Source organism: Saccopteryx bilineata, chromosome 4 (assembly GCF_036850765.1).
Source record: "Saccopteryx bilineata isolate mSacBil1 chromosome 4, mSacBil1_pri_phased_curated, whole genome shotgun sequence".
Classification (NCBI taxonomy): Eukaryota; Metazoa; Chordata; class Mammalia; order Chiroptera; family Emballonuridae; genus Saccopteryx; species Saccopteryx bilineata.
Window position 1 is genome coordinate 90,167,494 of NC_089493.1, and position 13,546 is coordinate 90,181,039.

At 39.7% G+C, this 13,546-nt stretch overlaps 1 protein-coding gene across 1 annotated transcript; it reads left to right on the forward strand.

Moving 5' to 3' along the window:
• The first annotated feature begins 1,347 nt into the window (after window positions 1-1,347).
• Window positions 1,348-4,018, forward strand: LOC136334688 (olfactory receptor 11H4). Its single transcript, XM_066275220.1, has 2 exons — window positions 1,348-1,363; window positions 3,063-4,018. The coding sequence occupies exon 2, from the start codon at window positions 3,074-3,076 to the stop codon at window positions 4,016-4,018; it is 945 nt and encodes a 314-aa protein (XP_066131317.1). The 5' UTR covers window positions 1,348-1,363; window positions 3,063-3,073.
• The last annotated feature ends 9,528 nt before the right edge of the window (window positions 4,019-13,546 follow it).

Below are 13,546 nucleotides of genomic sequence, written 5' to 3' on the forward strand. Positions count from 1 at the left end.
AGTCCAACGCTCTATTCACTGCACCACCGCCTGGTCAGGCATCTTGTCTCTTTGTCTCCTTCATTCTAATGGTCCCAGATTTTCTCATCTTTCCTGACATTGGCATTTCTGCGAATTCCACTTCAACTCTGCAGACCACTCCTCAGTTGGGATTTGTCTAATTCTTTCTTGTTTGAATCAGGTTAATATTCGGCAGGAGAGCTACACTGATAATCACACCAGAGGGTCCATTATGTCACTGTCCCTCATGATAGGTGATGTTAAGTTGGATCATTTGGTTAACGTCAATTCAGTTTTTAGAGTTTTTTTATAAGAATGTTTTAAGATTCTTTTAATTGAACCTATTGGGCTGACTGCAGAACCATAGAGGTTTCAAGTGTACAACTCAGAAAAACATCATCTATACATTGTATCATGTACCCATCATCCCAAAGTCTTTTTCCATCCCCATTTCCCCCCTTCGCCCACCTCCACCTATCCCCACTCCCTTTCCTTCTGGCTATCATCACACTGCTGCTGTGTCTGTATCACATACATGTCTGTGTGTATATATACACACAGGTTACTCTGTGTGTGGACCTGTGTGTGTGTGTATATGTATATGTGTGTATATGTTTTATTGCTTAATTCTTTCACCTTCTTTCATCCAGCCCCTAATCCTCCTGCCCTCTGACAGCTGTCAGTCTCTTCCATGTATCCATGCCTCTGTTTTTATTTTGTTCATCAGTTTATTTTGTTCATTAGAATCCACTTATAAGTGAAATCATGTGGTATTTGTCTGTCTGGCTTATTTCACTTAGCATAATAATTTCCAGGTCCATCCATGCTGTGGCAAAATGTAAGATGCTCTTTTTTATGGCCAAGTAGTAACCAATTGAATAAATGTACCACAGTTTTTTTGTTGTTGTTGTTGTTTTTGTTTTTTTTACCACAGTTTTTTTATTCACTCATCTATTGATGGGCAGATGGGCACTTGGGCTGCTTTTATGTGTTTTTTTTAATTAATTGATTGCAAGGTTACTCTGTTGTTTAAACACAAATATTTGTATATTTTTGTTCCATTCTTAAATATAAATTATTAAACACTGATGAAAAGTACCTGTTTGTTCAAACATTTGAAAATGTCCTCTTTTTTCTTTCAGAGAACAAAATTATAAAACCTCATTTGATATCAGATCCCTTTATTTTTATCACCTAAAAATAATTACTAGGCCCTGGCCGGTTGACTCAGCGGTAGAGCGTCGGCCTGGCGTGTGGGGGACCCGGGTTCAATTCCCGGCCAGGGCACATAGGAGAATTGCCCATTTGCTTCTCCACCCCCATCCCCCCCCCTTCCTCTCTGTCTCTCTCTTCCCCTCCCGCAGCCAAGGCTCCATTGGAGCAAAGATGGCCCGGGCGCTGGGGATGGCTCCTTGGCCTCTGCCCCAGGCGCTAGAGTGGCTCTGGTCGCGGCAGAGCGACACCCGGAGGGTCAGAGCATCGCTCCCTGGTGGGCAGAGCGTCGCCCCTCGTGGGCGTGCCAGGTGGATCCCGGTCGGGCGCATGTGGGAGTCTGTCTGACTGTCTCTCCCCGTTTCCAGCTTCAGAAAAATACAAAAAAAAAAAAAAATTAAATTAAAAAATAAAATAAAATAAAAATAAAAATAATTACTAAATGAGCTAAACCATGCCTAACCAGTGATGGTGCAGTGAATAGAGCATTGACCCTAAACCTGGCTCACCAGCTTGAGCACAGAATTGCCAACTTGAGCGTGGGGTCACCAGCTTGAGCCCAAAAGTCTCTGGCTAGAAGCCCAAGGTTGCACGGGGTCACTGGCTTGATTTGAGCCCCCCCCCCCGTCAAAGCACATATTGAGAAGCAATCAATGAAGAACTAAAGTAAATCATCTCTTTTCCCTCTCTCTTGCTTCTTCTCTCTCTATCTCTATCTCCTCCTCGAAAAATAAATAAATAAATAAATAAATAAATAAATAAATAAATAAATAAATAAATAAAAGTAAGTTCTGATACTTCTAAAGCCCCATGGGGGTAGGCTACTTTGTCTTCTTCAGGACAGTCCAATCTTAAAAAAAATAATAATAATATTTTTTAAATGAGCAATACCTTTGTATTAAAAACATCATTTTCTTTATTTTACCTAGATCTGAACATGGTTAGTAAGAGTTTGTTTTTCATAGTATGTGTAAAAAACATGAAGATAAACACTTGCAAATAGATATTAAAAAATAATGTTCTCTCTTATCCTTTGGAGCAAAGATATTCAATATGCTGTGTCTTTTGTATATATTTTTAGATGTCACTCAACCTGTTAGAGTAATTTAAAAAAAATCTTTAAGGAAAAATTTAAGAACAGCCTTGAGTCCTGAGTATGAGGACATCTGTGACAATTAATTTGGTTGATTAGACAATTCTAAAAGCCAGTGTTACCCTGGCCAGATAGCTTGGTTGGTTAGAACACCATCCTGAAGTGCAGAGGTTGCCAGTTCGATCCCCAGTCAAAGCACATACAGGAACAGATTGATGTTCTTGCCTCTTCGTCTCTCTCCCTTCCTCTCTCTAACATCAATAAAATAAACAGTAAGAAAATAAATAAGTAAAAGCCAGTGTCCTGGAGTAAGTTTTATATTCATGTGTAATTCAACTAACTCTGGTTGCCAAAGGTTTAACCCAATATTATACCAGATGTCCTCAAAATATATGTTGTTGCTTTTTTTTTAACAATATAAGCTGAATAAGAGAAAGTAAATGTTTGTGCATAAAGACCCTTAATAAATTCTAAGGGAAAAAATCAGAAAAGTCTTCTTAAGGATCAAAGCAAAAAAACAAATTTGTTTGGTTATACCACTGGTGTGGAAAATTCTTGCAGCATTTGCATTCTAGCAAAATAATACTGAGATTTAGTACCACGGTCAATTCAAAATAAGGTGGGATTTATTCCCACCTGGACTCAAAGTATCCCTTATAATTACCTGTAGAGTTTAAGTTCCCTTCTCAATAAAGTCATTGAGACATGTAGGAAGCAAAGCAACTTAGGTTTACACTCATATCTTTTTTCTTTGTAGATTTAAGATCCATGAACAGATCAGCAACACACATTGTGACTGAGTTTGTTCTCCTCGGATTCCCTGGTAGCTGGGAGATACAGATTTTCCTCTTCTCACTGTTTTTGGTGATTTATGTCTTAACTTTGCTGGGGAATGGAGCTATTATCTGCGCAGTGAGATGGGACCCACAGCTGCACACCCCCATGTACTTTTTGCTGGGAAACTTTGCCTTTCTTGAGATCTGGTATGCTTCCTCCACTGTTCCCAACATGCTAGCCAACATTCTTTCCAAAACCAAGATCATCTCATTTTCTGGCTGCTTCCTCCAGTTCTATTTCTTCTTTTCCCTTGGCACAACAGAATGTCTCTTCCTGGCAATAATGGCTTACGATCGGTACCTGGCCATTTGCCACCCACTGCACTACCCCACCATCATGACTGGAAGGTTCTATGGAATGCTGGTGTCTCTATGCTGGCTCCTTGGATTCCTTGGGTACTCAATCCCCATTTTCTTGATGTCTCAACTTCCCTTCTGTGCATCCAATATCATTGATCACTTCTTATGTGACATGGACCCATTGATGGCTCTGTCCTGTGCTCCAGCCCCCATTATCAAATTTCTTTTCTATACTCAGAACTCCCTTGTCCTCTTTTTAACTAGTATGTATATTTTTCGATCCTATACTCTGTTGCTCAGAGCTGTTTTTCAGGTCCCTTCTGCAGCTGGCCGGAGAAAGGCCTTTTCCACCTGTAGTTCTCATTTAGTTGTGGTGTCTCTTTTCTATGGGACAGTCATTGTAATGTATGTTAGCCCTAAATATGGCATCCCAACTTTGATGCAGAAAATCCTCACACTGGTATATTCAGTAATGACTCCTCTCTTTAATCCTCTGGTCTATAGTCTTCGTAATAAGGACATGAAACTTGCTCTGAGAAATGTCTTGTCCAGAATGAGAATTAGTCAAAATTCATGAGCCAAAAATGTGCTATACTTCCAAGTTCTAGTAAATAATAAGGTGGAGATGTATAAGTCCTTTCTATGGTCTTTCCGTCCTCACTCTGCATAAAACAGTTTTATTTAAGTATAATTGATATACAAAAAGATGGTACATGTTTAATGTATATTGAAGACCACATATATTTTCCTGGAACTCTACCCAGCTTAAATTCCTGTACTGACTACAACAGTCTTAATTCATTGGACTGTGACATGCAGTAAAATTTTTTTAAAGGCTATCATTATTGGCATGATAAAGTGGGATTCTTATATGAGGGATCCTAGACTCACCTGAAAGATGAATCATCAGTTTTAGGACAAGTCTAATGACCTTCACCAAGTGTAGGTATCCCTGACTATATAAAAGTAGAGCAGTCCTATGAAACCTTTCTTCAGGTGGTATGATATTATAAAGGGGAGAAGCAATTAGCATTAATTTAAAAGTAAAAATATTCTTTGGATTTCTTTTAGTTGGCAAAAACAGGTACTAATGTAGGTCTTTCATAAAAGCAGTGGCATAATACAAACTTCCAAAAAGTGAAGGATACCTGTGGTTGAAGGTGTGGTGACTTTTTAAAAACAGTTTTATTTAGGTATAATTGATATACAAAATGATGGTACATGTTTAATGTATATTGAAGGTGAAGTGACTTTTAACTAGCCATGAAAACTTTCTATAATCTTTAACAGACACTCCTTTCTTATACCTTGTCTAGCAATCTTATCTAAACACACTTTCTATTAAGAGAGAGAAAGATCAAAAAACAAAAACATTCTTTTGACCAAAAGGAACTCTTTCAACAAATTTTCTTAGAGACATAGTTCCTTTGTGGTAAGTTTAAAATAAAACTTGGGCCCTCACTATTTGGCTCAGTGGTAGAGCATCTGCCTGGCATGTGATTGTACCAGGTTCAATTCCTGGTCAGGGCACACAGGAGAAGCAACCGTCTGCTTCTCCACCCTTCCTTCCTCTCTCTCTCTCTCTCTCTCTCTCTCTCTCTCTCTCTCTCTCTCTTCTTCCCCTCCCACAACCATTGCTTGATTGGTTCAAACAAGTTGGCCCTGAGCACTGAGGATGGCTCCATGGCCTGCCTCAGGCACTAAAATGGCTCTGTTGCTGAGCAACGGAGCAGCAGCCCCAGATGGGCAGAGCATCACCCCCTAGTGGGTTGCTGGGTGGATACCAATCTAGGCACATGCAAGAGTCTGTCTCCCTGCCTCCCCTGCTCTCAGTAAAATAAAAAAGAAAGAAGAAAGAAAACTTGAATACTTGCTAAATAATAATTTGTCCAAGTTGTTTTTAACACTTCTATTATTACAGGTACCACATTGGAGTGTAATTTACTTATTTACATGTACTTCCCCAGAGAGGGAATTGCCTTTTTCAGTTCTAGATCCCCAACACAACCATGAAAGAGAGGAGAACAGCCCTGGCAGCTGGGAACCGACCTGACATTACCTGGTCTGGGTGTTGCCCAGCAGCTCCTGGCACAGCCAGGCCATGGTGTAATCCTATTGAACATCAATAATTTCACAGAATGCTCACATCAGACAAGGTCACTCTGTGACCACGATGGATCAAGACAAAACAAGACCACTCTATCATCATGTCTGAGTAAAGATAAAATCAAGAACAATATCTCAACCACAAAAAATGACCAAACATCTCCCTCTTTAGGCTCTTTACCAAATATAGCTTTAGCCCAACTGCCTCCTACATAAAAATTAAAATACTCAAACATAGAACTTTCCTCCACTTTCTGACAGCATCCAGAGAAAATCTATACTTCTTTAAATTCTTCTCCCTTGCCATAGCTTTGTTGGTTAGAGCAGTGGTCCCCAACCCCCAGGCAGCAGACCAGTACCGGTTCGTGGGCCATTTGGTACCAGTCAGCAGAGAAAGAATAAATAACTTACATTATTTCCGTTTTATTTATGTTTAAGTCTGAACGATGTTTTATTTTTTTTTAAATGACCAGATTCCCTCTTTTGCATCCGTCTAAGACTCACTCCTGACGCTCGTCTCGGTCAAGTGACACATTTATCCATCCCACCCTGAAGGCCGTCCGTGAAAATATTTTCTGACATTAAACCGGTCCATGGCCCAAAAAAGGTTGGGGACCACTGTGTTAGAGCATCGTTTGTCCCAATGCACAGAGATTGCAGGTTCAATCCCCAGTCAGGGCACACACAGGAACAGATTGATGTTTTTGTCTCTGTCTCTCTTCCTTCCTCTCTCTCTAAAATCAATAAATAAAAATTTTTAATTCTCCCCAGAGTCAACTAACACAAGCTCAAGTCATGTAATAAATCTTTTCTAACATCTTCTTACTGAGTTGCCCCATGTTTCTCTGGTATATGTTCTCCCTCACTATAAGAAGCCAATAAACTCATCTTAATCTAACTATGGATGTGTTCCTGATAGTCTTTGCATGATTAGGAATCAACAGTAGTATCATACTTAATATATAGTGAGATCTCAATATGTTTGTTAAATACTTTTATCTCAATTCTTTTACATACAAAAATAATGTGTATTTGTTGTAACTAAGTCAAGCAATTAAGAAGTGTATAAAGATAATAAATTTCCTGGCCTGACCAGTGGTGGTACAGTGGATAGAGCATCAACCTGGGGAGATCCCAGGTTTGAAACTCTGAGGTTGCCAGCTTGAATGTGGGATCATTGACACAATCATAGTCACTGGCTTGATCTCAAAGGTCTCTGGCTTGAAGCCAAGGTCGCTGGTTTCAGCAAGGGGTCACTGGCTCAGCTTGAGCCCCCCAGTCAAGGTACATACAAGAAGCAATCAATGAACTAAAGTGACATAAATATGAGTTGATGTTTCTCATCTCTTATCTCTCTTTCTTTCTAAAAAAAATTTTTAAAAAGATGATGTATTTCCCATCTGCACTCACATTCCCACCAATCATTCACTCTGCTCCCAAGAGTCACTGTATGTACATTTCTGTCTGGCATTCAACACCCTTCATTAAATGGCCCTATTAAACCTACTTTGTTTTTTATCACTTCCCAATATGAACTCTCTACTCTCGTCAGGCCAGTAACTTAGTACTCCACTCTATCATCTCCCCACTTTTGCTTAGACTGCTCCTTAAACCTGGAGAGCACCTCACTTCCTCTATTGCTATGCAACTTGAGAAAGATAATTAACACTCAGGGCCTTATTTTGTAAAATGAGTATATAATTTGTATCTCGTAACAATGTCAAAGGATTAAATGAAATCATTTATGCAAGAATTAATGCACAGTAAAAGAGACATAGGAAATTCTCAGCATATTTTTTCCTGCCTCCTTCAAATCAGACCATGGATACTTGTCAGTTATCCTGTTATTCTACTGCATTTTCACTGTGCTCATGCAAACCTTTGTTGCCAAATAATACATACACATTTGTATAGGTAACTAATGCCTTAATTAGTTACCTATACAATTCTTAACCTGTGGGTTCTCAACCTGTGGGTCGTGACCCCAGCGGGGTCGCCTAAAGCCATCAGAAAATACATAATGCATATCAGGTATTTACATTCCAAATCATAACTGCAGCAAAATTACAGTTATGAAGTAGCCACCAAAATTATTTTTTGGTTTGGAGTCACCACAACATGAGGAACTGTATTGCAGGGTCACGGCATTAGAAAGGTTGAGAACCACTGCCTTAATTGAAGTGTTTGTTTGATTTAATAAGCTGTTCTTCTCATATTTTTTTAAATAACATTTGCTAGCATTTTGAGGTTTGACTTTGGCTGCTTATTTCTTCCTAGATGCTTAGAAGAAAATTAATATTAAGATATACTGTCACACTGGTTACGTCCTTGTATATGAGCAACCAGATACCCAACAGATTGACAGGCTGGATTAACGTGATTTCAACTTCAATTATACAGTTTTCTCTAAAACAGGCAAGTCTAAACATTAAATATATTTTAAAAACTACATTTAAAAATTAAATCTAAATATCTAAGGAGAATTGGGCACTGTACATACTAATCTTAACTATTAGAATTTTAGTCCTTCCTGCATTATCTCATCTGTGGGTTTCAATGGCTACGTGTAAAGCCAGTAGCCACGGCCACCATCACAGCCACCTGGCCCATGCAGGTTCACATTTGATTTGGACAGTGGGTAATGAAACAATGAAGCCAAGAACTGGTGGGCCATTAGCTTTAATCCTAGCTTGCACCCGGTGGGCAAGTAAAAACACAACTGGGCTCCAAAACCCACTCATTCAGTGCTCACAAAGCTACTGACTTTTCCAAGTTTCCTAGAATTTAAGGTTTCTAGCTCACCAGACTTATTCACCTCTGTTCCCATCTCCTTCCTTCTCCCTGAACAAACTCTATATTAACTGGCTTCTCCTTCAACACTCCGCCATCTTGGCTGCTTCTCCTGGCCTCCTCCACGTGGCCTTTCTCTGCTCTCCCACAGCATGGGCTCCTCCTAGAATGTAATCGCTCTTCTCCCAGAACGTGATCTCTCTTCCTTTTAAAACCTTTTGGCATGCCTGACCAGTGGATAGAGCGTCGGACTGGGATGCGGAGGACCCTGGTTCGAGACCCGAGGTCGCCAGCTTGAGCGCGGGCTCATCTGGTTTGAGTAAAGCTCACCAGCTTGGACCCAAGGTCGCTGGCTCGAGCAAGGGGTTACTCAATCTGCTGAAGGCCAATGGTCAAGGCACATATGAGAAAGCAATCAACAACTAAGGTGCCACAATGAGAAATTGATGATTGATGCTTCTCATCTCTCTCTGTTCCTGTCTGTCTGTCCCTGTCTGTCCCTCTCTCTGTCTCTAATAAAAAAAAAGAAAAAAAATTTAAAAAAAAGAAAATCTTTTGGCACAAAAGCCCTCCCCCAACACATATTAACATAATCACGCCCATCCCAAGCAAGAAGGGCAATTAATATTATCACCTGGGCAATGGTCTTCCACGTGGGTAGCACCATCTTTAACAAAATGAGCATAATATATTCTATCTGCCCAACAACACGTAATTTCTTTCACTTTCTTACTTTGACATAAGAACGCCACAAAACAGCTCAGTCTAAATGTCAAAAGCACTATAGTTGGAGACCCAGATTTAAGTCCAAACTTAACACTAACTAGCTGTATTACTTATTCATCTTAAAACTCTTACACTGCTATATCTAATACTAAAGTAGGTACTTAATCAACATTTATAAATTTTATCAGGAACCGAATCTTGGAAGAACCAGTGAAAAAATGAAAGAGATCTCTTCTTTGCTTGTCATCTTATGAATTGGGCTATAGCAACAGGTAAGTAAATTTTTGAAAAAGGATATAGTCCTCCCTCCCAATTATTGAACCACTTGGCAGACAAAGTGGAAATGTGAGGGACACGAAAGAGCCCAAAGAAATACAAGGCTAGACAGGGTTAAAAGATTGGTAGGCTTTAGGCCCTCACTGGAATACCTTCTTTCCAGAAAAGCATAGTTTTCCTGACCACACTAGTAAACCATACACACTCCCACCTAGTGGGGCCATGCCCTAACATCCCAATACCTTGGATCTACTGATACATTCATCTGTGCGATTCTGATATAATCTTTTTGACAAACATCCTGCTCTGAGCAAAGATAAAAAGGACCATGTAACTGTTTTATTTACTTTCTCTATCAATATAAACATGTAAAACACATGAAAAAAATGTGAAAGCCTGAGCTTCTAAATCTACATTAAGCAAATAAAAAAACACATGTTCCAAGAATTGTAATCAACAACAGAATAATGTTTATTCATTCAACATTTATTGTGTACTATAAATAGATCCCATGCTAGAGTTAGGACACATTTTAGAAAGATATATTTCCTACCTACAAGAGATCATGATCTTTTGAGGGATATTTGTAATAATTAACAAATCAATTATATATCACATAGTAATAATAATAATAATAATAATAATAATATATGGTTGCTTTATCTAGAATGAAGTTCTCTGTGAACATAGAAAGCAGAGATTTTTCTGTCTTGGTCTTGGCCCAAAACAAAGCCCTGTAAGCAAGTTTATCTATAGGCTAATGGCTATCTTCTTATTTAGTAAAAAGGTAACAATTCAATCCTCAAACAAGTGTTTTCTGTCCTTGACAGGGCCTGGCCAAAGAGTGCTGTTCAGAAGGCACTCAAATCAAGCATACCACATTGCTTCTCCAAGGCTGAACAGTACCAGGGCAATATCCTTTAGCAGTATTCATATGCCCCAAAATAAGTCATGCAAGTGTGCTTTTGTATGCTAGAAGGAGGTATGTTTACTCTCTATTGTAGCTTTAAAATCATACTAAAAATTATTTCTGAAAGTCATTTAAAAATGAGACCCAAGAAGCCAACCTGAAAAGACCACATACTATATGATGCCAACTATAGAACCTTCTGGAAAAGGAAAAACATGGAGACAATAAAAACATCAGTAGTTAATTTGCAACACCAGAGATGGACCTAGAGGGTATTATGCTCAGTGAAATAAGTCAGTCAGAGAAAGACAGATACCATACGATTTCACTTATATGTGGAAACTAAAGAACAAAATAAAAGAACAAAGAGACTCATAGATACAGAGAATGACCTGATAATAGCCAGAGGAAGGGGGTTAAGGGGCTGGGTGGAAAATGTGAAGGAATTAAGAACTATAAATCAGAAGTTACAGAATAAGCACAGGGGTATAAAGTATAGCATAGGGGATATAATCGATAATATTGTAATAACTATGGTGCCAAGTAGGTACTTGAAATATCAGAGGAATCACTTGGTAAAGTTTATGATTGTCTAACCACTATGCTGTACACCTGAAACTAACATAAAATATGTAATATTGATTGTAAACTGTAATTGAAAAATAAAATTTTTTTAAAAAGAATCTACAGATGAATATAATGAATGAATAAATAATAAAAATGTCAAGTTGCCAGGGGCTGGAGGAAAAGGGGAGGATTAATAAGTGAAGCACAGAGGATTTTTAGGGCAGTGACAAAACTCTGTACAAAAGTATAATTGTGGATTCTAACTTTTATGTTTGTCAAAACCCACAGAATGTACAACATCAAAAGTGAACCCTAATGTAAACTATGGACCTTGGGTAATGATGTGTCACTGTGAGTTTGCTGATTGTAACAAATGCACAACTGATGCAGGATGTTGACAGTAAGGGAGGAGTACTTGTGTGAAGGCAGAATGTGTATATAGGAACTCTTTATACTTTCCATTCAGTTTTGCAGTGAACCTAAAACTGCTCTGAAAAAAAAGTCTATTTAAGGAATATCTCATTAATATAACCTAATAATGATTATTGGCCAAAGCTGCACAATTAATGTTTACTCTTCTTTGGGCAGTGACAAATAAAAGCAAGGTAAGTTTACCACAAGGATCTTTGCTAATTGAGAAGCAGTCTACGTACCAAAATATTGAGGCTCACATTCCTCAAATAATAAGATTTTTAACTACACATTTACTAGGCCCATTTTGGACACCTCGACCAGATATCTTCTTCACCCCTCTCTGCTAGCAGGAACAAAATGTTTCAGACCAAACAGTAGTTGGCAAAGCCTGGAAGTTGGCCATGTTAAAGCGAATCCCGAAGGATCCCTATCCCCCAGGCCTAATCCAAAGGCAAAGTTGTTTTAACAGATCAGAAAAGAAAGTTGAAGAAGCAGAGTTGCAGCGGGAGAACCTGGAGTCCCCAGATGCCAGTTCTGCCTTGGTTGATTAAAGCAAGTGTTAGAGGCCCCTGAGATCAAATTAGAAGACAAAGTCAGGATGAGGGAGGGAGAAACGATTCCACCAACTACCAATTAAAAGTGAATGGATCCTACAGCACCAAGGGACCATGACTCAAACTGTTGCATCAGCCAAGCTCCAATTCCAATCCCCTGAATATTAAGAGGCAGCCAAGAAAAGGGTGAGGGAGGGAGACAGAGGTCCCACATTCTGGCAAGCTTCCACTTCTTATCCATAGTGTATACGCACCTAACAATTAAGGTGCAAGTAGTATCTCTTCATTAGTCATTTAGAAAACCCCAAAGACAAGCCATGAGAGGTAGGACCTGTAGGCTGGGAAACACACCCAGTAGGCTACTGACACAACAGTAATGCTACCAATTCAGAATTGCTCTTGTAAATCAGATCACACATCACCCATTGTCCTTTGAGAACAATTCTACTTCCATGACTACTCTTCCCTCCATTCTGTACTTGTAAAAGATCTGCTGATCTTCAATGTTCACAAGCACAATTTCAATGGTTGTCACAAAATCCCTGTGAGTTTAGTCAGGTGTGTATTATTTCCATCTAGGATTTCAATTAAGTTAATGCTAAAGTTCAAGAGATATGCTTAAGATCACATAGGCAGTATTACTTGTTTATTTTTTAGTGATATGCCACTATGCAGTGTGTCCGTAAAGTCATGGTGCACTTTTGACTGGTCATAGGAAAGCAACAAAAGACGATAGAAATGTGAAATCTGCACCACATAAAAGGAAAACTCTCCCAGTTTCATACCTATTCAGTGCAGTTCAATGTGGGCTCACACACAAATTTTTTAGGGCTCCTTAGGTAGCTATACCGTATAGCCTCTACAGACTTGTCACTGACTGATGGCCTACCAGAACAGGGTTTCTCCGCCAAACTGCCGGTTTCCTTCAATTGCTTATCCCACTGAATAATGTTGTTCCTATGTGGTGGTGCTTCGTTATAAACGCGCCGATATTCACATTGCACTTTAGTCACGGATTCTAATTTAGTGAGCCACAGAACACACTGAACTTTCCTCTGTACCGTCCACATCTCGACTGGCGTGGCCATGGGCTGCTCTGCTGTATACACGATGTTACATCATCATCTGTGCATTAGCACATGCTGCCACATCATCCTACAGAAACTGGGATGGTTTTCCTTTTATTTGGTGCAGATTTCACATTTCTCTCATCTTTTGTTCCTTTCCTGTGACCAGTCAAAAGTGCACCATGACTGCCCTGGCCGGTTGGCTCAGTGGTAGAGCGTCAGCCTGGCGTGCAGGAGTCCCGGATTCGATTCCCGGCCAGGGCACACAGAAGAAGCACCCATCTGCTTCTCCACCCCTCCCCCTCTCCTTCCTCTCTGTTTCTCTCTTCCCCTCCCACAGCCAAGGCTCCATTGGAGCAAAAAGTTGGCCTGGGCGCTGAGGATGGCTCCATGGCCTCTGCCTCAGGCGCTAGAATAGCTCTGGTTGCAGCAGAGCAACACCCCAGATGGGCAGAGCATCACCCCCTGGTGGGCATGCTGGGTGGATCCCGGTCGGGCACATGCGGGAGTCTGTCTGACTGCCTCCCCATTTCCAATTTCAGAAAAATACAAAAAAAAAAAAGTGCACCATGACTTTACAGACACACTGTATATATACAGAATATTTCTGGAGAAAAAAAATGGAGTAGACACTAACTACAAGGGAATAAGGGGTCAGGAGTGGAAATGAAGCTTTCTTTTCATTGTTCTTTTTT

Coding starts and splice junctions, on each gene's coding strand:
- LOC136334688 (XM_066275220.1), top strand. CDS start 3,074: ATGAACAGATCAGCAACACACATTGTGACTGAGTTTGTTCTCCTCGGA.